Source organism: Megalobrama amblycephala, linkage group LG21 (genome assembly GCF_018812025.1).
Source record: "Megalobrama amblycephala isolate DHTTF-2021 linkage group LG21, ASM1881202v1, whole genome shotgun sequence".
NCBI classification, from domain to species: domain Eukaryota; kingdom Metazoa; phylum Chordata; class Actinopteri; order Cypriniformes; family Xenocyprididae; genus Megalobrama; species Megalobrama amblycephala.
The window spans coordinates 17,740,225-17,764,073 of NC_063064.1; the positions used below are offsets into that span (position 1 = coordinate 17,740,225).

At 37.6% G+C, this 23,849-nt stretch overlaps 3 protein-coding genes across 11 annotated transcripts; 2 read left to right on the forward strand and 1 right to left on the reverse strand.

The window, feature by feature from the left end:
• Positions 1-582: 582 nt before the first annotated feature.
• rem1 (RAS (RAD and GEM)-like GTP-binding 1) lies at positions 583-16,807 on the forward strand. Of its 5 annotated transcripts, none has more exons than XM_048173350.1 (8): positions 583-996; positions 1,824-2,170; positions 5,826-5,908; positions 7,115-7,322; positions 10,286-14,769; positions 15,317-15,382; positions 15,551-16,410; positions 16,757-16,807. In XM_048173350.1, exons 2-5 carry the CDS (start codon positions 1,843-1,845, stop codon positions 10,561-10,563), a joined length of 897 nt encoding a protein of 298 aa, XP_048029307.1. In that variant the 5' UTR covers positions 583-996; positions 1,824-1,842; the 3' UTR covers positions 10,564-14,769; positions 15,317-15,382; positions 15,551-16,410; positions 16,757-16,807. The 5 variants fall into 5 exon arrangements, with proteins under 5 accessions (XP_048029307.1, XP_048029308.1, XP_048029309.1 ...); XM_048173351.1 differs by having other exon boundaries at positions 15,551-15,611; XM_048173352.1 differs by lacking the exon at positions 15,551-16,410.
• Positions 14,694-20,400, forward strand: rbm39a (RNA binding motif protein 39a). 4 transcript variants are annotated; one of them, XM_048173340.1, is made up of 17 exons: positions 14,694-14,769; positions 15,317-15,382; positions 16,757-16,806; positions 16,893-17,075; positions 17,194-17,280; positions 17,460-17,525; positions 17,623-17,676; positions 17,770-17,887; positions 17,984-18,136; positions 18,225-18,362; positions 18,441-18,506; positions 18,627-18,831; positions 18,933-19,013; positions 19,119-19,239; positions 19,336-19,441; positions 19,545-19,623; positions 19,728-20,400. In XM_048173340.1, the coding sequence occupies exons 2-17, from the start codon at positions 15,332-15,334 to the stop codon at positions 19,826-19,828; spliced, it is 1,659 nt and encodes a 552-aa protein (XP_048029297.1). In that variant the 5' UTR covers positions 14,694-14,769; positions 15,317-15,331; the 3' UTR covers positions 19,829-20,400. The 4 variants fall into 4 exon arrangements, with proteins under 4 accessions (XP_048029297.1, XP_048029299.1, XP_048029300.1 ...); XM_048173341.1 differs by lacking the exon at positions 14,694-14,769 and adding an exon at positions 15,551-15,611; XM_048173342.1 differs by lacking the exon at positions 17,194-17,280.
• A 451-nt stretch (positions 20,401-20,851) lies between these two features.
• Positions 20,852-23,778, reverse strand: si:ch211-15p9.2 (uncharacterized protein LOC562650 homolog). Of its 2 annotated transcripts, none has more exons than XM_048173345.1 (2): positions 22,893-23,778; positions 20,852-22,605 (listed from the first exon to the last, which is right to left on the reverse strand). In XM_048173345.1, the coding sequence occupies exon 2, from the start codon at positions 22,603-22,605 to the stop codon at positions 21,061-21,063; it is 1,545 nt and encodes a 514-aa protein (XP_048029302.1). In that variant the 5' UTR covers positions 22,893-23,778; the 3' UTR covers positions 20,852-21,060. The 2 variants fall into 2 exon arrangements, with proteins under 2 accessions (XP_048029302.1, XP_048029301.1); XM_048173344.1 differs by having other exon boundaries at positions 20,852-22,636.
• Positions 23,779-23,849: the final 71 nt, after the last annotated feature.

Below are 23,849 nucleotides of genomic sequence, written 5' to 3' on the forward strand. Positions count from 1 at the left end.
TCATGACATATAAGACTATTTATCTTGCAAATGGAGCATTTCAAAGCCATTTTGCAAATCTTGAAACAGTAGTGTGACATTGATGTAATTGAGCAAAGTGTGGGAACAAGGCTTGCTCTGTAAACAGTTATGGATTTCAGCACCCCAGTGTACGGGCGACTAGTTTGATTACTTTTGTTGTTTCAGTTGGAAAAGTTTCAGCTGAGCCTCAGAGAATTAAAAATTCCTGGTAAAAAAACAACTGTGTGATCTGAGCAGGGGATAAACCTTCTATTTCACTGTTGAGAGGATTCTGGATTTTTTTTTTTTTTTTTTTCCATGTGTATCCAGTGCTGGAATGCTTTTTCCAATAAATAAGACTTATTTTAGAAACAAAAACAAAATACTAAATAGATGCAATAAAATTGCAACATTCATTATCCAATTGCATAAGCACCAAGAAAAGAAACAGCTGTGGATGTTTGTCTCTCAAAGAAAAATAAATGCAATGTGTGTGGTTTCACATTGCATGACTTCCCAGTGATGACATCATTAAATCAAGATGCGTTTTACATCAAAGCAGTTGAACTAATGAGAACCTTCTGATAACTTTTGATATCTCAGCTCAGCTGTAAGCAGGAAATGACAGAACATCGACGTCATGGAGATGGAGTGGGACGGTGCTAAAAAGGCACATTATAACATTTCGTGGCCCTGGGTGATGTTGAAAGACGCTCAGCGAGGACCCACGAGACCTACAGTCGAGGGCCCATTTGTTGAGCTATGTTTATGGATCATGTGAGTAATATAAACAGAAAGCACGTTTCTCCGCTCCGCGCGCTCTGAGCTCGAGCTGAGTTGGCAACAGGAGCCCACCTGTGTTTAATCACAAAGACACGATACATGCAACTTCACACCGACCCAGCGCTGAGGGCTGACGCTCAAACGCTACAAGTGAAAGGATGAACTGAGAAGTCGCGCTTTGGACTCCTAAAACTTGCGTGTGGTGAGATAAAGGTGAGTAAAAGGTCATAGATGTGAACTCACCGATGTTTTTCCGAGCGTTCCATTCCGCGCGCTGCGGGTAATGAGGCTGTGACAGACAGCGCGAGAGAATGAGAGAAATGCTTCATTCCGCTCTTAAATTTTTAAAAGCGTTGTGGAACTCGGCGGGCTGTTGCCATGACTGCAGCGGTGTAGCGTTTCGCTGCAACCGGTACCTCAAACTCCACTGCGAGCAAACTGATTGATTCACTTTGAACTTCATTCTGTGGATTGACGTGAAGTTGAGAACCTGTGTGCTTTAAAACATTAATTTACGGACATGGTTGTGAGTATACTTCACTTTCTAAAGATGTTCTTGTTGGAATATGCGTGCTTTGTTAAGTTGTTGTGTTTAATAATGTATGAAATATAATAAAATGCATGAATATACATAGGACACCGGGGCTAGTTGTCACAGTGGCAGGATTTCGGTAACTATAGTAGACTAATGTTTAGAGTCAAAAGTCAAATTCGACTATTGTTTGTTTTCACTGTCAGTGGTTGTGTATGTTGCTTTCAAACACTAAGTTCACTTAATTAGAATAGGCCTAATTAAACTAAACTTAAACTTAAAGTAAGATCATATTTTTGTGAAAAATTTTGTTCTCAGGATGGGGCAAGTTGACATGTTTTAAACGTCATTCATGCATACAATTTATTAATCTCTCTCTCTCTCTCTCTCTCTCTCTCTCTCTCTCTCTACATATACATATATATATATATATTCAGGGTAACTGTAACAAAATATACTCAGACTGTTTGTTTTACTATCATAATTAATGTCACTGTTTTTTGTTCAGGCATACCTATGTTTATAAGATGACACTCAACACACAGAAAGAGGGAAAGGAACCACTGAGGAGAAGAGCGAGCACTCCCATCCCCTCTTCTCGTCAAGCGAGCCGGGGAAATAGAGACCCCTCGGCTGACCCGTATCACCCTCCTCTCGCCCAGTCAGCCTCTTACCACCCTGGAGACAAGAGCATCCACTCTCGGGCCAACTGGTCTTCAGACTCAGAGTCGGACAGCTCAGGAAGCGAGTGTCTTTATCGTGTGGTTTTGTTGGGGGATCACGGCGTGGGGAAGTCAAGCCTTGCCAACATTTTTGCTGGAATACAAGAGAAGGATGCCCACAAACACATTGGAGGTATACAATCCAAAATACTATGGTTTTTGTTCATGAAAACATATCAAATTAGTTTAGTTGATTAGGTTCGGTTCAATTCCTTCGATTTTATAAACTGAATGTTATTGTTTAACCATAAATATAGCATTGACACACTACTGTAAATGGCATTTCAGTGGCTAAAATAACCTTGACTAAACTGTTAGGTCTGTCTGATTGATTGCACTCTCAGATTGTCACGCGTCATGATTGATCCTGAAACATTAATTGTATGGCGATATTGATTAATACATCAGTCAGAGCAAACAACAGTACATACAGTACATTGATTTGTGTAGCAGCTGTTGTCTAGAGCATTGCTGCCTGTTTTATGCCTTTAAGCACAGACTTTAAGCTTTGCAGTGGTGTAAACATTAAACGTTACGTTAAAATTTCACTTTAATTTGCTGGAATATATGCATTGCTTATAACACAGGACTGATTTAAAGTCAGCACCGTTGTGTTGTCTGTCCCATTTTTCCAGTCCTGTCCATCTCTTGGTGTCCCAAGGGTGTGAGACAATCCATTTCGACTGACACAAAACCGGTCCATCAGAGACTTATGTATAAAGCAGTTTAAATGACTTTAATATTCAGCACACACATTTATGTCTCTCTAATTCATTGAGCTATGCAAAATGCCTTTATGAAAGCATTATATGTGCAAGAGGCGATCTGTTGACCTACATGTTGTTGTTTTTGTCTAATGGCATATGACCCCATGTCTCGTGGCTGTTTTGGCTTTGACCTGAGCAGAACATCATCCTGTAAATAATCATCTCATTGACAGGCAGATGTGTGTATATTGATTCTTGTATCACTGGAGACACATTAGTAGGCTACTCTAATGCATGACCCTATATCTGCATATTAATGATTTTACTCCTTTTAAGAGAAGTCTCTTACGGTCTTAGTATCTTATGCTCACCAAGGATTAATTTATTAGATCAAAATGTGGTAAAAACAGTAATATTGTTAAATATTATTACAATTTAAGCTGTTTTCTATTCACTCAAAGCCTCTTGTTCAGTTTAATTGATTAAAATGAGTTAAAGGAACTCTTTTTTTAAATTTTGTCACAACTTAATTTAATTGTGCTCAATCTACCTTATATATTTAAAACTGAAGTTAATTCATTTGTGTTAAAACTACATGAATCGTTTTTGTTGACAACTAACTGGGCAGTGGATCTGTACTTCCCAGCATGCTTTGCAAGGGACTGCATTAGGAGAATAAATTTAGGAATTGAGTGTTATTTTATTTTATGTGTTTTTCAGTAAAGAGAAAGATGTTGGTAGTTTATGTTAGTGTTTAATGTTCAGTTAAGTTGGATATTTAGAGATGTTTCTGTAATGTGATTAGGCTGGGCACTCAACTCTATTTGTTCATTATATACATTGTGTATAATGATGAAGGAAATGCTTGTTTGAACAAGAAAATTAAGTCTCAGTAAATTACTTAAATTAAATTGGACCAACATAAAACAATTTAGTTTTTACTAATAAAGTAATAAAGCTAAGGTAAACATTCTAGAGTAAATTAATTTGACCTAAACCAACTAAATTGTGTTGGTCGAACTAAATTGATTTATTTTGAATGAACTAAATTAAAGTGTTAACTTTCTTTAATTAAATTAAGGGTAATGAATTAATTTGAGTGTTGTAATACTTTCTAAACTGTCATGGTTGCACTTTATTTTACAGTGTACTTACCTAAGGGTAATATAAGGTAACTACATGGGCTAAGGTTAGGTTTAGAGGTAGATTCAGGGTTAGTACCTAGTTATTACCCAGTTATTAATTATTATAACAAGTACATAGTATGTAAATGGGGAACAGGACTGTAAAATAAAGTGCTACCAATGTAATTTATTCTGTGATGGCGAAGCTGAATTTTCAGCAGCTATCACTCCAGTCGTCAGTGTCACATGATCTTCCAGAAATCATTCTAATGTGCTGAAGAAACATTTATTATTATTTTACATTTTTGTTTTCAGGATTCATTAATGAATAGAAAGTTCAAAAGAACAGCATTTATATGTAACATTATAAATCTTTACTGTCACTTGTGATCAATTGAATGTGTCCTTGCTGAATAATATCATTTTTTTTTAATAAATAAATAAATAAAGTAGTAATTTCTTTTAAAACCTAAAGAAGGCATTACAATTTACAAATTCATTTGAGATACAAGATGTTACTGTCAGTTTTCTATCCCACTGGCTTCTAAAGCTTCTATAAATTCTCCTTGATTCTATGTTAACTGGCTTTCGTTGAGTGACATGTTTGTTTTGAATGTATTGCGCTAGCATACACCTTAGTTAGCACAGTGTTATCATATCTGTGAAGATGAAATGTGCATTGGCCCTCGGCGGTTGAGGACACTGTTTTCTGTAGGGTATGTCTGGATTATATTTTAGATCTGGCCTTAACATTTAGATGTTAACTGACATGAAGTTTTAAGACAATGAAGTTGATTAAGGACAATGTTATTCTTTACTGTGAATTCAAATGTTTCAAGCTTGGCTAAGTGCAATACATCTTGTAGAGGTCTTGAAAAGTAGATTTAAAGTGGAAAAATGAGACAAGGTCAGTATCAACCTAGACTGGAGCAAAGTGTGTTTTATCTTCTTGTCAAACTAGCTATGCGATCAGTTTATCAGACACGTCTCAGTGATTTTTCCACTATTCCACTTCACATGCATTTTTCACGCTTGTGATTATAACAAAGCACCGTTCAAATGTATTGCGCGCAAACACATTAATGGCAGCAATTTTTTTTTTTAGTGTCCATGAGAAAGGAAAGGAAAGTATTTTTAAATAAATAACATTTTCCTTTTACCTTGTATACAATTTTTTTTTTTTTTTTTTCAAGGTAAAGATTTTACAAAATGAAATGAAATATTAAAGTTTTTGGAAAGTCGCACCACATGACATTTCACAACCTGAACTGATCATACCTTGTCATTAAAAGGTCAAATTATCTGATATGTGACTTAATGACATTGATTCGTGGCCAAACGTTTATCAAATATAATATTTGATAAATATAATATAGAAATAGTAGATTATGCCAAACTGGTTTCTTTTTTAATAATGTCACCCTTTTAATAATTTGTGTGTGTGGACTTGTGAACTAGAAATTAAAAACATGCTCATCATAGAAGATATGTATTTAAGTAGTTGTATGAAGTATTTTTGATTAAAATAAAACCGTGGTAAAAGTTTTGTAACACTTGTGTTAACGCTGTACAATAAAGTTTCATTTGTTAACTGTATTAGTTAACATGAACTAAGAATGAACAATACTTTTGAAGCATTTATTAATCTTAGTTAATGTTCATTTCAACATTTATAATACATTATTCAAATCAAAAGTTTGAACTAACATGAAGAATGAACAATTTTTTTTTCTAACTCACATTAACAGATTAATATGTGCTTTGAAATGCATTGTTCATTGTTATTTTGTGTTAGCTAATGCATTAAATAATGTTAACAAATGAGACCTTGACCTAGTTGTAGCATCTATTCTTAGTTGCCAATGCTGTTTTGGATGTCAGATTGATGTCATTGATATTTTGGAAGTTACTTTATGTGCCGAATAGACTGAAAATGCAGTTTTGCATGTTTCTTTAGAGGATACATATGAGAGAACCCTTACGGTGGATGGGGAGGAGACAACCCTAGTCGTGATGGATACGTGGGAAACAGAAAAACAGGTATGCAAACATAATGCATCAATATGTCTCAACACAATCGACCTCAGTAACCTACTTGATGAATTACCAGATGTAAATAAAGGAAAATCTGGAGGCATTTCATCTTCAGGGGGTTACATGTGTCTGTCAGCCGTGAGTCTTTGCTTTGTAGACATAAGTCTCACCTACAGGGCCATAATGCCCTTTGTGCAATGGTGTGGAAAAAGCATGGCCACTCACTGCCAGTGGCTAAACTCCATTGAGCGATGCCCTGCAGTGAGCAAGCATCATACAGCTGGCCCCTGCTGCTGACCACACAAGTACAATGATCGCTCTAGGGCCTAATTACACCGCTATCGATGACTCTCCTCTGTGAGGTCTGTCTGGTAACTAGACTTTGCTGGACTCAAGAATTGTTTACAGTGATAAATTCTGTAAATGTTACAATGCACAGCTTTAAATTGTTTGTTGTTCATCCCTCAGTATATGCGCAAGTGTTTAAAGGGATAGTTCATCCTGAAATGAAAGCTGTCATTGTTTAATTACCCTCATGTCATTCCAAACCTTTTTGACTTCTTGTGAAGCTCAAAAACGACAACAAAAAAGCAACATAAAATGTCAGTAAATAGAATTCTCCAAAATAGAGCACTCCAGGTGTAATTTTAAGTCTATTTAAGAGGTTTACACTACCGTTCAGTTTTTTTTTTTTTTTTTATGCTCACTAAGGCTGAATTTATTGGATTAAAAATACAGTAAAAAGCAGTTTTATTGTGAACTATTATTAGAATTTAAAATAACTTTAATTTTAAAAATGTAATTTATTCCAGTGATGCAAAGCTGAATTTTCAGCATCATTACTCCAGTCTTCAGTGTCACATGATCCTTCAGAAATCATTCTAATATGATGATCTGGTGCTCAAGAAATCTTAAAATCAGTTGTGCTGCTTGCTATTTTTTTGTAGAGACTATTACAATTTTTTTTCAGGATTCTTAATTGAAAGTTCTAAAGAACAGCATTTATTTGAATTTTTATTATTATACGCTATTATAAGCTTGAAAGCCTCAATTGACTGTCATCATATTGGAAAAAAATTACTAGTAAAAATGTCTTCAGTAAAAAAAATATATTCCATTATAGAAAATGACAGGTTTTGATTCATATGAGGGTGAGTAAATAATGACAATTTGTTTCTACGATCCATTTAAAGTGTTTTTTTGATCCCCTAGGAGGAAGATGAGAAGTGGGTTCAGGATTACTGCATGCAGGTGGGGAATGCGTACGTTATTGTTTACTCCATCACAGACCGCAGCAGCTTTGAGAGCGCATCGGAGTTACGAATCCAGCTGCGGCGCATCCGACAGGCTGAAAACATTCCCATTATCCTTGTGGGCAACAAAAGTGACTTAGTGCGCTCTCGAGAGGTGGCAGTGGAAGGTGAGAATAGTTTTGATGTGTATCATGCACACAGACACATCATAGTGGGATGTTATGCACTACAGTTCAAAAGTTTGAGGGGGTTTTGAAGAAATTAATACTTTTATTAAGCAAGGATGCAATAAATCCATCAAAAGTGACAGTAGAATCTATTTCAAATAAATGCTGTTCATTTGAACTTTCTATTCATCAAAAAAAAAAGTCTGGTTTACACAATTTTAAGCAGCACAATTGATTTCAACATGGATAAAGTGTTTATAGAGCACCAAATCTGCATATTAGAATGATTTTTGAAGGATCATGTGACACTGAAGACTGGAGTAATGATGCTGAAAATTCAGCTTTGCATCACCGGAATAATTACATTTTAAAATGTATTCAAATAGAAAACAGTTATTTTAAATTGTTTGTTTAATTTAGTGTATTTTGAGATATGCAGCCTTGGTGATCATAAGAGACTTAAAAAACACCAAAAATCTTACCAACCTCAAACTTTTGAACCGTAGTGTGTGTCACAGTAGCTACGTTTACATGGACACTTTTTGTTTCAATCGGAATGAAATTATTCAGATTGATGAATCCGAACATAGTGTTTACATGAATACTAAATAAAGTGATCAGGTTAATATACAGTTTCCAGCTGTCGGCACATACTAACCATCATCCTGCTATCGCTTATTTTCTTTGTTTTAAAATGCAGACTTAAAGGTGCCCTCGAATTAAAAATTGAATTTATCTTGGCATAGTTAAATAACAAGAGTTCAGTACATGGAAAAGACATACAGTGAGTCACAAACTCCATTGTTTCCTCCTTCTTATATAAATCTCATTTGTTTAAAAGACCTCTGAAGAACAGGCAACTGTTACGTAACAGTCGGGGTGTACGCCCCCAATATTTGCATATGCCAGCCCATGTTCCCAACATTATGAAAGGCATTAGACAAGGGCAGGCAGTATTAACATCTGGATGTGCACAGCCGAATCATCAGACAAGGTAAGCAAGCAAGAACAATAGCGAAAAATGGCAGATGGAGCGATAATAACTGACATGATCCATGATAACATGATATTTTTAGTGATATTTGTAAACTATCTTTCTAAATGTTTCATTAGCATGTTGCTAATGTACTGTTAAATGTGGTTAAAGTTACCATCGGTTATTACTGTATTCATGGAGACAAGAGTCGTCGCTATTTTCATTATTAAACACTTGCAGTCTGTATAATTCATAAACACAACTTCATTCTTTATAAATCTTAACCACTTAACAGTGTAGCATTAGCCGTTAGCCACGGAGCACAGCCTCAAATTCATTCAGAATCAAATGTAAACAATATAACAGTATACAATACTTGCATAATCCGACGCATGCATGACGAACACTTTGTAAAGATCCATTTGAGGGTTATATTAGCTGTGTAAACTTTATGCACTGTTTAAGGCAAGCACAAGCTCCGTGGGCGGAGAGCACGAGAATTAAAGGGGCAGCAGCATAAATTGGCTCATATTTAATGATGCCCCAAAATAGGCAGTTGAAAAAATTAATTAAAAAAAATCTATGGGGTATTTTGAGCTGAAACTTCACAGACACATTCAGGGGACACCTTAGACTTATATTATATGTAAAAAAAAAAACGTTCGATGGCACCTTTAATATTTATCAATTTCGGGTCTTGATTAAGAGACGATAAGCACATGAAGATTTGCCGTGCAGTAAAAACGCCCCTTCCGTGGTGTCGGCCAAAACAAAGGCATCTTTGGATGAGAGTCCGAAGCAAAGACTGCTGGTACGGCATTCTCCTGCAGCATTTCACAGACGATAGGTGGAATGAGAATTTTAGAACGACACGACAGACGTTTATGACACTATATTAACAACAACAGCTCGTTCTGTTCATCTTATGTCGTTATGCCATTTCTACTTTATTGCATATGCTCAGTTTTCCAGTGTCAGTTTTCAATCTGATATAAATCCAAGTGTTTACATGGATTAGAAAAGGCTTAAACCTTCCCTTAAGACCCGTTCACACCAAGAACGATAACTATAAAGATAACGATAAAGATATAGTTCTAAAAATTGTTCTAAATATAAAAGAATAGCACTGTCTGCACCATCGATATAGAGAAACAATTTTTTCCAGCTGTTGAATGATGAACACTGACAGCCAATCAGAATCCATTCCAATTTAAGTACTCGGGCATTTAAAATGGCAGACGACATTGCGAAGAAGTTAACCGCCGAGGTCCAGAAAAAGTCACCACTGTTTGACAAATCAAACCCCCTTTTCGAGGATACTTTAAAGAAAATGGATATATGGAAACAATCGGTCATACCCTCGGAATAAACGGTGAGAAGTATTAACGATGAGATCATTATGCCAGACAAACAGTGTAACATAAAATTACCTCAGGTATCCAGCGCTAGTTTTCAACAACATTGTCTTCCTTTGAAGTTGCAGTGAAAAAGACTAGGCGTTTTATTCCACTATGCTGACTTTGTCAGCTAAATTCACTGTTAGATTAGATCGATTACACTAGCTATTCACTCGAAACATAGCATGCTGAGGACATCTGCTGGTTAAAGCCGTGTAAATGCAACAAGAACAGCAAAAACATGTTGTACACGCTTTGAAATCGCAGCGCGTGAGTTTAGAATAAACTGTGTGGACGCAAATATAGTTATCGTTCTTGGTGTGAACGGGTCTTTACAATCCGACTAAAATTTCAGTCAGATTTAGCCAATTCACTCCAAATTACGTGATTACATGTGACTTTTTTTTAGAATTCCGACTGTGCAACTAGTCTGATTACAAACCGATTATTAGGGTCCATGTAAATGCAGCTAGCGTAACCCCTGAAGCACAATTGTTTGACATGGTGCAGATGCATAAGCCTGAAGGGCTGCCATGATGTGATGTGATGTAAGGCCAATGGTTTCACACAACCCTGGTCTTCTGTGGCAGAGGGTCGGGCTTGCGCCGTGGTGTTCGACTGCAAGTTCATAGAAACCTCCGCCTCCCTCCACCACAATGTTCATGAGCTCTTTGAGGGCATCGTGAGGCAGATCCGACTGCGGAAAGACAGCAAAGAGATCAATGAGCGCCGCCGCTCTGTCTACAAGCGAAAAGAGAGCATCACCAAGAAGGCCAGACGCTTCCTGGATCGACTGGTGGCCAAGAACAACAAGAAGATGGCCATGAAAGTGCGCTCCAAGTCCTGCCATGACCTCGCAGTGCTGTGAACCCACAGATCGCTCTCATTCCTTGAACTCTGGGTTTCTTTGTTTTCTGTTCAAAAAGAGGATTTGACTTTCTGACAAGTCCACTTTTGAAGGTGAACATTAATTCAAATGTTTTGTTTTTGTTTGTTTACTCATTCATTCAAATCGAATTATTGTATTGAAAACCTTTTTACTGATTGCCCTGAAGACCTTGAGGTTTTGCTCATTGTTCTGTCCTATAGATCAAATTTTTTTTGATAGTCGTTTGAATTAAACCAAAGGTTTATTACTGTATATCACCAATTAAGTGGTCTTTGTTTTTTTTTAATGAACATTTTATCAATGTTTGCCTTATCAGACTGAATAGATATTAGTTAGAAATAATTAACAAGCAATATTTATTATTCATTGTTGTTTGTTTGTTTGTTTTTTTTCTAATAAAATTGATAATTCACCTTGTTTTTTCTAAAAAAAAAAAAAAAAAGAAAAGAAAAGTATTTTGTATACACTGAAAGTCATTTGCTATGAGATAGGCACAAGCCGTTGGAAAAGTTAAAGGAGAGACAGCTGAGACCAATGTTTTTTTTTTACTATAAGTTTATTCTAATAAAGCAAAAACATTTTAGACATGTCAATCATCATTTAAAAAGGGCATGTGAATATCCTCCATAAGCCTTTTGCAGTTTATTTGAATGAGGTAGTTGGTCAGTAAACTCAGTTGGTCAGTAAACATTATAAGGTGTCAGATATTTTTGCCAGAACTTATGAAAATAATGGTTTACAGGCTATTTCTCTCTAAATGTTTTTTTTTTTTTTTTTTAGGCACTGGGAAAATGTTTTTGTACAACTTGATGTTGTTGGTTTGTAAATATTTATTTTCCAGAATTTGTATAATAATAAATGGCTATGAAATATGTAAATACAGTTATGCTTTGCATGAATGCAGACATAATAACTTTAAATGTTTTTTTTTAATAAATCCCAATCTGTGTTTTGATTTTCTGCTTTTTTTCAATTATCACCCAGTCCGTCTTTCAGAATGAGTTGTCATATTTTGTTGTCATAAGTCTTCCATTTTTGATCATTTTTTAAAAATTGGCTAAAAAGAGGTTTGTTTCATCCATAAGGTGCACTAATGTTCATAAGTATCTGTTCATGTTCCATAGCCTCACCTTGGATCTCCTACTGTTACTTGTGAAAAAATATCCAGATTGCAGTGTATGTAATCCAGAACACCCCTGTATTATCGTTGTTCTCATACAATCGAGGGGCTCAGAGGGCTTTTCTACAACAATATGGAAACAATCAGTGAAATCCAATCACTGGAACAAAGTTAACAAAGGACCACAATGAAATGCCATGGTCAGTCCCTCTGTGTATGATGACAGTTTAGTGCTCCACTTAAAGCTCTTAAGCAGATTACTTCTCTCAAATGCTAATTTTTAGAGTATGTTCAATGGATGGGTCAGATATGAGGTCAGATATATTCCAAACATAAAAGCAATGTAACCGAAAACCATCACGCCTTATTGATTATACCTACTCAAAGTTAATGCATGAGAAGAGCAATGCAACTTTAAGAAATGTTGATCTGATCTCCAAAATAATGCTTGTATCCATTGTGGAGTTGCAATGCCTGAATGGTATTATTTTGATGTTATTTTTACTGAGACAAAAAAGATGTCCAAAAAAAAGATATAGATAGAACCCAAAGTCATTATTTGCAAATTCAGCCCCCAAAATGACCAAGAATGCCATTTTACACAAAGACATCAATGTCAAGTTTATTGATGGTAGATTTCCCAGATGCCAATTAAGCCGCATGGATAAAGTTACACTGTCAATTGAGGGTCGCCAATGCAAAAAAAAAAAAAGTTTACTCTTGGAGTAGATTTGATTTGTGTCCATCTTTCCATAAAGATATTCCTCCAACTGTTGTTACTTTTACATACTGTTGTTTTATATTTTGACACATGCTTAAAAACCCAAGAATGAAAATTCTGTCATCATTTACTCACTCTCATGTCGTTCCAAACCTGTATTAATTTCTTTCCTCTGTGGAAGTCACTGGTAACAGAAACTGTTTGGTTGTCAACGTTCTTCAAAATATATTCTTTTATGTTCAGCAGAAGAACGATATGCAGGTTTGGAATGGCATGAGGGTAAGTAAATGATGACAGAATTTTCATTTTTGGGTAGAATATCCCTTGAAAATTCTCCCATCATTTTCTCACCCTCATGTTGTTCCAAATCTGGACCCCATTGACTTTCATTGTATAGACATTTTTTTCAAAATATCTTCTTTTGTGTATCACAGAAAAATAAAAGTTTTTGGGTGAACTATCCCTTTAACATCCAATAGGCTTGTGCTGCTCCCTTGTCCATGTGGTTGAGTATTTTATCCGCATGGGGAGGACATGCGCTGGGGCAACCACTGTTCAGCACCAGGAAAAGAAGCAGGAGGCCAGAACTGCAATTAGGCCAGTGTGCTGCGCCTGGGTCAGCTCTTTCCACTGGCCCCCTTGTCACCACTGGAGTGGGGGAGGGGATGTGGCGTTCTGGCTGGGAGCTCAGTGCATTGATTTGGTCTGGGTAATGGAAAGAATGCTCCACTCCACACTCAACCTTTCCCCCAGCTAATACAGCCTACACATGCAGATCACACGCAAATCAACATCTTTTGTTGTCTTTCTGTGAATGTTATAAGATTTTTTTTGCTAGTATAGTCATGCACTTAGCTAACATTTGAAAAATGTTGAAACTAACCAACATTTGGTGCCGTCTTCAGTTCAGATGTACCATTTTCTAAACTGCTTTGAACTATGATTCATCTCCCAAGCTTTTTTACAAAGTAACAATTAACTTCTGCACATACCCAGCAGGTATGTTTGTGGTTGAAACACATGCAAGGCTGTTTCTTTCTTTCATAACAAGTGGAAGTTTTCTCCAAATACCAAAAATAACTGTGCATTAAGCGTCTGACATGAGATTAAAGGGGCTTCATTCACCAGAGCCATGCAGTAAAAAACGAACAGGGAAAGAGAGAGGGAGAGCAGAATGGAAAAAGTGAATAAGGCCAAGGAGGTGGCAGTGCATACAGGAAGACGAATGGTCCTGCACCGGTCGCACTGGCTGGTTCTTGTAACGTGTCAAGTATCCGGCGTCCTCCAGATGTGTGTCATGTTCATACTGTGGAAAGCCTCTGGAGAGATTTACATTTGGCTGCACTCTGCCTCACTGTGAGCACGGGGAGAGAGAGCTAATTACGGAAAGTTGGCAGTCAGCAGAACATCAAGCAAGCTGTGGTGAGAGTCAATGGAAAGAATGAGATTAAACCAAGAAAAATGTGGGGTCATATTTTTTTTTGCTCATCAAAAAGATGAGTAATGAATTTGTTACTTTATATTTTTGATTGTATAGGCCTGCTTCTCATGGTATATTTGTTATTGTTCTGGTTCACTGTCTGACTAAGCGGTCTCAGAGGTATGGTGTAAAATAGTCAACTGAGCGACACTGACTTGAAGGCCTGAGAGAGGAAAAGAGCAGCAGTTTTTTTTCCCCCTGGTTAATTTTTAATGTACTAAAGGGATTACACTGTTTTGTCTTTTAAAAATAAGTCTAAGTCATTGTTTGTTTTTCTTCTTTGTACCCCCACACTTTGTGGTTTGGTGCCTTAAAGATCACATTAGGCCTATTCCAGACTCTTGGTGGTCTAGATAGATAGATAGATAGACTTTATTCAAATTATTTTTTATTAAAGTTGCCATATGGCAAATTTAGCTTGAAGGGGTGGGGCTGCGGCTAAGGTGTAGTCATTAAAATGAAAGTTTCAGGGTGTGTTAATGGGTGTGTCTGTATGTGTGTAATTTATTGTCACTTTACTGTATTTCCAGTTCACGCTTCCGTTGTCAGTGTGTAACACGAGTTCCCTCTGGTGGGCAGTTTGGCGCATCTCTTCTTATGCAACAAGAACGACACGTGCACGCGCAGTGGCTGTTTGCCGCCAGTCAGCTTGTCGTTTATAACCGCTGCACGCGCCTTGTGACTGACTACTATTAGTTGAATCGATTACGTTTTGGATTAATACAGTTGTGTTTTTTAGGTTTGTGTGGATTCATTCTAAACGCCTGGGGGTTGCAAGTGAAGCCGGAGCAGACGGTAGATCCGGGTTTTAGCGCTCGTTCGTGGAGTCAGGATTGTAAAGCTCTGTAGGCCGCAGTGTCTAAGGTAAGACGGAAAGGCTAATGTCTACTTATTGTTTGGATCTATTTATAAGAACAATCAGAACAATATCAACTTGTTATGTGTCATATGATGATCCCGTTGATATTAAAGGTATTTAATTCGTGTATTTACGACATCTAGGGTGGGTAGTTTCCGCATGTTTTCAAAAACAAAACGACTTTAGCTAGGTAACGTTAGCTAACAAGCTAACAAAGCATTCTTCAAAATTCTCTACCGACAATACGAAGGATGTGAACAAATAACATCCAAACGTACATGTAAGGCCGTTATATGTGCTTATGTTGTCTGAATGTGTCCAAAATATGATTAATAACGAGACAGTTAGCGATTGTATTTGAGAGAAACGTTTCATGAACCCGTCCACGTCTAGTCACGCATGTCCGTAAATCAGAAATATACGGTGTGAGTTTAAAGTGCTTTTTCAAACATATAGTTTAGAGTCATAGATGTGTTGTAATTTAGAATATAAGTTTTATGTTAAAGTTTAACATTAAAACATCACTTAAAATACGGTTTTTCTTGCCTGCAGATCAACAACAACAACATGGCCGATGATTTGGACATCGAAGCAATGCTAGAGGCTCCATATAAAAAGGTGGGTGTTAATGCAAGTAAATAAACTCGGTCAGGAATCTGTTTAACTTTCATTTGAAACTGCTAACCAGTCGTGTTTTCTTTAAGTCTTTATTGTCAGATCAATAACTTTAATGTTTCTGTCATAGTGGTTTCAATGAATAAATTGCCCATCTATCTCTTTTTGTAGACTTGCCTATATCTCACCTCTACTCCCATGAATTCCAGTGTGAACTGTCAAAAAAATGAAGGTAGTAATTGCCCAATATATTGATGTACTGTGGTACCCTTGGTTGAAATATATAGGCAAAATGATAAATAGGTACCGCCAGAATAAATGCAGTGGATGCACATAAAAGCTGGTATGAACTCTGTGGAGACTGTATATATGTTATTGTATGCATGGTATTCTTAGCTCCATATTTTTGTCATAAGGAAGTTTACTTCCAAAATGACTAGAACTAGTTTGCATGTCTTACAATATAAATATATGGCAGGTAATCACTGAAAACATATTGGCTTAAAATGTCATAATCCTCAGTGCAGAAATCCTGGAGTTGACATACTCAAGCAAATCCACAGAGTCTCCTTATTCTCTATTCATCGCTTTGAAAATAAACAGATTAATATACTGTAAATGTCATCTGTTTTGGTAAAAAAAAAAAAAAAAAAAAAAGTTTATGCATGCTGCTGACATTTAATAATACTTAGAAATTGTAATTCTGCGGGTTTACAAACAGGAATTGATGGGGCTCAGCATTTAATGTCATAACGTTCACCGTAAAATACATTTATCTTGTAAAATATCTAGCCTCTTAACAACAACAAAAGATCAACTCAACTTTAGATGGTCTGTGGGAGTCGCTATTACTAAGCCGTGTGAATCCCTGTTTGCTTCAGGGCGAGATGTGTGACTGAGGTGGCATCGAGCTCTTTCAATCCAAGAAGGCAATTGGGGTGAAGATCACTGGAATGGCATCCACCACTGGAGCTCGTTTAGTGGCTGGCTGCTAGCGTTGCCACTTTGGGTCTTAGGCTCAGATAGCCTTGGTACTGAACCTATTGGGCTGCTTGATGAATGAAGTGTATAAAAAAAAAAAAAAAATGCTTTTTTGTTTTACATACCCAGCATAGCAATAGCACTTGATTTTTATTTTTTGGCCGTCTTACACAAGTAATGCAAGCACTAGTAAGGAAGAACGACATTGGCAGCCATGTGGTTGGTTTCTTTCTAAAAGGTCCCCTTTGTATTTGTCGTCCTCCCACACAAACCCTTTAATGAACTCCCTATTTAATGATCATATCATATTCTCTTTTGTTCCCATCCCTTCTTTATCCTTACGACTTGAAATGTTTCGCCGTCCTCCTCATGCTGTCTTCTATCGACCCTGCTTAGGATGACAACAAGTCCATAAGTACCAATGGGCACGAGGAGCGGAGCAAGAAGTAAGTTTTCCATTTTTCGAACTCTTTTAGTTTGTCTTGCAAAATGTGCTCTCAATATTTTACTAACCTAACTTTTGAATCGAAAGGAAAAAGAAGAGCAAGAGTCGCAGCAGGAGTCGGGAGAGGAAAAGAAGCAGGAGTCGCGATCGCAAGAAGAGTCATGACCACAGGAGGAGCCGCAGCAGAGAGCGGAAGCGCAGCCGCAGCAGGGAGAGACGCCGCAGCCGTTCCAGGAGCAGGGAGCGTGGCGGTCGCTACAGAGCTCCATTGTACGTAGCCGTCTTTTAATCTTCGTGTCAAGCGTCCACACAGCTCAGATGTAGTGCTCTTCGAATGTGTCTTTTTACCATAGTGAGCATGTTAACCTGAAGTAAAACATTCCCACAGTGCTCCTGATGAGTGTGAAAATGTCTTCCAGAGAACAATTACTAAGTATGCAGAGGAGTTTAGCTGCCATCCCGATTTATATCTGTTGTGAATCAGCAGAGAAGATGAGTAGAGTCCCCCAAAACAAGGCATTTGTTGTAATGTGTACAACATTTACCCTTGTGTTCCCCATTGAAGCTTGCAGTATATATTTAGAACTAGCAGTAGAGCGACTAGTCGTAGCTACTGAGATTAAAAACCTTGAAAACCTTGTTTTTAAATCACAGTTCTGGCCTGAAATTTAACGGTGGTCCCAGGGGGAAGACTGGCCCACCACCTGTCATCAAACTAAGGTTTCTATGATACTATTTTTGTTGTGTGTGTGGGTAGTTGTGTATGAGTCAGACATGGAAAGTCTTTCCAAAAGCACTCACTGTAATTCTCTCTCAGCCGTAGAAGGTCTAGAAGCCGCAGTCCTTTCAAGAAAGACAAAAGCCCTATAAGGTAAGTTTATTTCACCCTTGACAATGTTTTCCCCAACGGAATTCTTTGCTGATTATAGTCATTCGTTGCTTGTTTGTTTTGTTTTGCCAACAGACAGCCTATTGATAATCTCACCCCAGAGGAAAGGGATGCGCGCACAGTGTTCTGCATGCAGCTGGCAGCTAGAATCCGACCACGAGACCTGGAGGAATTCTTTTCTGCAGTGGGAAAAGTCTGTTTGTCTATACTTTGAACATTTCTACCTCTGTTGCCTGTTCTACGTTGGATTTGGATAGACGCCTCTAATTTCATTTGTTCTTTTTGAAAGGTGCGAGATGTGCGAATCATCTCTGACAGAAACTCCAGAAGATCCAAAGGAATTGCTTACATTGAGTTTGTAGATGCCACCTCTGTACCTTTGGCAATAGGCCTATCCGGTCAAAGACTTCTCGGAGTACCGATCATTGTCCAGGCTTCACAGGTAACACGGTCACCGAATGTGAAAGAATTTGCAGTATTTGGTTGTAGATGTGATCATATTCTAATTGGAAATGATGTTTGATTACCAGGCTGAGAAAAACAGAGCAGCTGCATTGGCCAACAACTTACAGAAGGGCAGTTCAGGACCTATGAGACTGTATGTTGGCTCATTACACTTCAACATCACAGAAGACATGCTCAGAGGCATCTTTGAACCATTTGGAAGGGTAAATGTTGCCGTCTATTATTTGATCATTTTATATTATCACAGTTTTATTTATATTGATCTTTTCTCGTTCAAACAGATTGATAGTATTCAACTGATGATGGACAGTGAAACCGGACGATCTAAAGGATATGGCTTTATCACGGTAAGTTGTCTTGTGAAAGGTGTAGAATTTCTGACATTACAAGACAAATAGTTGGTGCCAAGCTCCAGAAGGGGTTATGCATCTTCTCAAGAGCTGATTAGCTTTCCTCTTTCTTCACAGTTTGCTGATGCCGAATGTGCTAAGAAGGCTCTGGAACAGCTTAATGGCTTTGAGTTGGCTGGCAGACCGATGAAAGTGGGACATGTGACGGAACGCACTGATGCCTCCACCGCCAGCTCCTTCCTGGACAATGATGAGCTGGAGAGGACCGGTATTGATCTGGGAACTACGGGAAGGCTTCAACTTATGGCCAGACTGGCTGAAGGTAAGGATGTACTCCATGATCTGCTGTATTAACATGAATGGTTTTCTACTGTTATGAAGTGAGTAATGCATTGTGGCATTTTAAAATTTGTTTTCTGTTAGGTACTGGTCTGCAGATCCCACCCGCTGCACAACAAGCCCTTCAGATGAGTGGCTCCATGGTAGCCATGGCTGCAGCTACTGGTCAGTTCCTTGTCTTTTGGGTTAAATACATGTCTTTTATTTATTTTTTGTAATTTAATAAGGTCTGTGTCATTAACATTTTTTTCTTTTCTTTTTTTCTTTCAGCTGCTATGAACCCTGGATTGAGTTTTAACATCAACGTGCCCACAAACCAAGCTTTGAATCTACCATCGCAACCAATTGCAACACACTGTTTCCAGCTGTCTAACATGTTCAATCCAAACTCGTAAGTAGCAAGAGAAAATCACAGCTACATCTGTGTAGATAAAGTAATGTTAAAGGCTTCTTTTGCACGAGTTTTAATTGCAGTGCTTTCTTGCAGAGAAAATGATCCTGGTTGGGAAATCGAAATTCAGGATGATGTCATTGAAGAGTGCAACAAACACGGCGGAGTCATACATATATACGTGGACAAGAAATCCGCTGAAGTATGTCTCTTTCTTTAAACTGTACTGTCACTAATTACTGTACTAAATGTGGAGCTTTTGTATTTTAATTCGTTATTCTAAACTTTATTATTATTTTTGTCAGGGTAATGTCTATGTAAAGTGTCCCACCATTCCTGCTGCCATGGCTGCGGTCAGTGCGTTACATGGACGCTGGTTTGGAGGTAATTCTAAATTCTGTCTAAATAGTTCATTCACTCATCAGTCCACAGTTACAATCTGTATTATTGTCTGAATTGTCATCTCATGTTTTCATTTTATATTTTAGGTAAAATGATCACAGCAGCTTATGTCCCTCTTCCTACATACCACAACCTTTTCCCAGAGTCAGTGCAGGCTACACAGCTTCTTATGCCCAGTCGCCGGTGATCAATCATCCCTGGAAGACTCAACTTTTTCAGCCTTGCTCTTTTTAACTTTTGGACAACAATAACAGTTCTGCAAGCTGTGTCACAATTGTTTTGTTCCCTTTTAAGTTGGTTACAAAACCAGTAAGGTTAAAATTTCACTCGCATAGTGTCCTTACAGGTCTTGGACATTGAGAGAAGTTCTGTGGTTTAAAAAAAAAAAAGTTTATGTACAGCCTACTTATTGAATTTTGTTTCTTGATCTTTTATTGTTCGTACATATTTTTTTCCCCTTCCACATATATTGTCTTTGTGATAGATCTGATTGGCTTGTTTCTCACTTGAGGAAGTGTACAATATTGCCAGATACACAATATAAAATAAGTCATGACTTAATCTGCAGTTTTGATCAAACATCAACATATTCAGCTTTTTGGCTCTATGAGCTGTGGGAACTAAATGGCTGACAAATATCTTTTGTGTTCATTTAGAGGCCATAAGGTTTAGAAACATCTTGTTTTTTCTAATCAAGATTTGATTTTTGTAAAGTCCTTGATGAAAGTTCATTTCAAATAAAGCCAAGATAACTGAAAATGTTTGGTTCTTGCTTAATTTAAACAGTTAATTGTGTGACTTGTTTGAAAAACAAAAACAAGAGGTTTCCATTAGCTATTTTTCCATCCAAAGTTATGAATTTAACTTGTGCGCAAATTTATAATATTGCATAATACATCTGCGAATAAAGCACTGTTTACACCCAGTGAGCTGAAGAGAACAAAATCGTAACTTCCTGATGAACTGAAGTGCTAAATATCACTGAGAAAAATGGAAGTTGCTTTCCCATCGCAAGGTCACGTCTTTTTTTGATGTGTATCAGGAATGTATTCATCAGTTTATGTGCATGTGTTTGTATCACATAAATTTCGTTTGAGTACAAGTTTATGGACTTTTTTTTTTTTTTAGAATTTGTGCATCTTGCCATTTACATCCAGTGTTACATATATATACAAAAATACACATAAAAATAGGTGGATGGAAACATGGCTACTAACTTCCATAGTATTTATTTTTTTCATACTATTCAAACCAATGTTGCCTCACAACTGCTTGGTTACAAACATTCTTCAAAATATCTTCAAGCCAACTACTTGAGTAGAAATTGGATTAAACTGCAAAAGTGTCATTCAAATAATCTGTAATATGTACAAAAATTATTTTCAAAATACAAAAGATTTCATATTAGCTTCAAGTAGGTTAACTATTAAAGTGGATGACTATAATTGTTATATCATCTCTGTACATTCTTGCCAAATCCTGGGGCAGACTAAGCATTTTGGCTATACGCTTAGGTTCAATGAAGCCACAGCCATCGCTGCCCAGAGCGTGACGAATCAGATGAGTTGCACTGTTCTCATCCTCCAGAGCAGAGAGAGCTCTATTCTTCCTCTCCTGCAGCAGTCTATACATCTGTCCCACTGTAAAACATAGTCCAGAAACTGGCTTCTTCCACTGGATGTCAGACAGGTGTTCCCCTAAGACTTGCACAACAGTCTGCCTATGCATCAATTCCCAGAGACCATCAGTAGCTAGAATCAAGAATTTGTCCTGGGGTCGCAATTTATGATATGTTATTTCTGGCTCTGCTGTGAGGTAAGGTGGTGTGTGGTAGTTCGGAGGCAGCATTTTCGCATTTTCGTTCCCGACCATCAGTTCTGGACGTGCCTCGTAGATGCGATTCAAGAGCTCACTGCTCCACTTGAACTTCATGTCTCCGAAAGCCCTGAAAGGTATTAACAAGCCCAATAACCTGTCATGTTTCACCACTGTCTTGTGCTCTGAAGCAGGATGCTCAGAGAGAACTCGATGCATCTCGTCTGAGTTGTGGGCGTTATGGTCATTGGTAATAGTGAGAGCCGACCACCTCCCATCATCCCCTTGGACCCCAAGAACTGCTCTGCTGTCACCCAGATTGGCTACATGAAGATCTTCTCGGTCCACGTGAGCCACACAAGCTGTGCATCCAGACAGAGCCACTCTGAGAGGTGTGAAATGAGCAAAGGGAACCCCAAAGTCCACCTGGGCCTCCAAGGATATATCGTTGTCCAATCTCTTGAAAGCATTTCTCAAAGCTGTTCGTATGTCATTGTCATCATCCTCGTGAAGGTCGATCCTCTCCTGCCAGTATGTCCTCAGACTATTGAAGTATAGTTTGCCAGAATCTGTGCTAACATAGTCATTGGGATGCTTGTGCCATTGCAGCACCGGAAGCACAGGCCGTTCACTCTCCACAGCCTCCTCTATATCATTTAAAGTCTTCAGTGGAAGTAGAGACACGGCTATGTAGTAGAAGAGACGTTCACTAACTGCTTGTGCACAAGCAGACCCTGCATGACCATCAAACACTCCGAACAGCATGCCATGGTTCTGTAGACATGTTGCAGCACTCCGACGGTCTTCGCTTGGGGAGTTTGATGGTAAGATATTACTATCAAACCCTTTTATTGACCCATTATACCGTCCATCATAACCATTTGCTTTTAAACTATACTCATTAGCCTTTAAAACATGGTTTATCTGTGGGAGTGACATCTGTTTTGCCTGGCCATTGTATTTTCTTCTGGGGTTTAGAATCGTTGGTGGACGTGTGCAGGCTGGTGTGCAGACTGTAGATTTTGAGGAATGGAAATGCCTTGTGTGCAATAAAGTGGTTCTATTTACAGTCACATATCCCTGCATTGCTGCTGTCCATCTAGGTAATGACCACTGATGTCTGAGGTGATGCAGTGAAGTTGAAGACATCTGTGCCAAGAGATGTGGATGAATTCTGAACCTGTAGATGTTTTATATTAATAGTGTATTTCATGAGTGAAATCTAATCAAACCAATGTAAGCAATCAAGATTTACTGTGCTAAGGAAGTATACATTTAGGCCTACATATCAGTGACTGAATTAGCATCCAGTTCAGCCACAATGGCAACAACAGAATGACTGCATGCAAGAGAAACTGTTTCTAAAAGCTCTGAAGACACCAAATGATTCATTTTTAATAAATACATAGAGATATAGATGGAATTGTATAGCCTACCTTTCTTTTAGAACCGATCTGAATATTCTAATCGCGTTTTTTCAGACTTTACATTTCCCAGAGCTACTTCCTCATCTTTACACGTTGTTATATGGTTATTTTCAAGGAAAGGACAAAGTCCATTCTATTTATATTCATTCTTAATCTTAACTGAGCCGGTGCGCGCCCACCTCGCGCAGTCTTTTTGCTGCTCGTGACAAAGCGAAAATTAATTTCAGTCGCAGAAATGCTATCTAATAAAAAATTAATGGAAGCCCATTTCCGCCACATAAATAAAAATCTTGGGTAAATCAATTATGACACAAAAGTCATGACATAACCGTCTAAATTTTGAGATGTTACATCATATTTTTTGGGATTAAAAAGTCGAGGCTATGACATAAAACGCATCATTATGACATTAGATTAGATATTAGATACTATTAAGTGATAATTATAAGATAAAAGTAGAAATTATGAAATGAGAACGTCATGATGCTTTTTGTCATAATTTTGACTTATGCAATAATTGCTTTATTGTCATAATTTTAACTTTTTATGTCATAATTATTGCTTACTGTGTAAATAAAATTAATGAAAAATCATCGAAAATTCGTAACATAGGCCTGCTACATATGATTATGATTTTATCAGAACGTTGAGGACGTAATGACGCACGGTAGCGCCGAATCTTGAATTGGCTGTTCAAAAGAACCGATTCGCGGAAATGAGTTGGAGTTCCCATCACTACTTTGGAGAAAATATACAAAAATATTTTAAGTATAATGTTGTGTGACAGGAGAAACTAAAAACTAAAGTTATCTTTTATCCAACGGTGCTGATTTTTCCCAAATAAACTAAACATATATAAGCATTTCCAAGGACAGAAGAACCTGTTACATAGCAGCATTGTATTGCTTCATATTTACAATTTCCGGTAAAAGAAACAAGACAGACTTAGTTTTTAACCAATAGACT

Coding starts and splice junctions, on each gene's coding strand:
- rbm39a (XM_048173340.1), top strand. CDS start 15,332: ATGGCCGATGATTTGGACATCGAAGCAATGCTAGAGGCTCCATATAAA. Junction 18,507..18,626: donor AAGGATATGGCTTTATCACG/GTAAGTTGTCTT, acceptor CTTTCTTCACAG/TTTGCTGATGCCGAATGTGC. Junction 19,624..19,727: donor ACATGGACGCTGGTTTGGAG/GTAATTCTAAAT, acceptor TTTATATTTTAG/GTAAAATGATCACAGCAGCT.
- si:ch211-15p9.2 (XM_048173345.1), bottom strand. CDS start 22,605: ATGTCTTCAACTTCACTGCATCACCTCAGACATCAGTGGTCATTACCT.
- rem1 (XM_048173350.1), top strand. CDS start 1,843: ATGACACTCAACACACAGAAAGAGGGAAAGGAACCACTGAGGAGAAGA. Junction 2,171..5,825: donor TGCCCACAAACACATTGGAG/GTATACAATCCA, acceptor ATGTTTCTTTAG/AGGATACATATGAGAGAACC. Junction 5,909..7,114: donor CGTGGGAAACAGAAAAACAG/GTATGCAAACAT, acceptor TTGATCCCCTAG/GAGGAAGATGAGAAGTGGGT.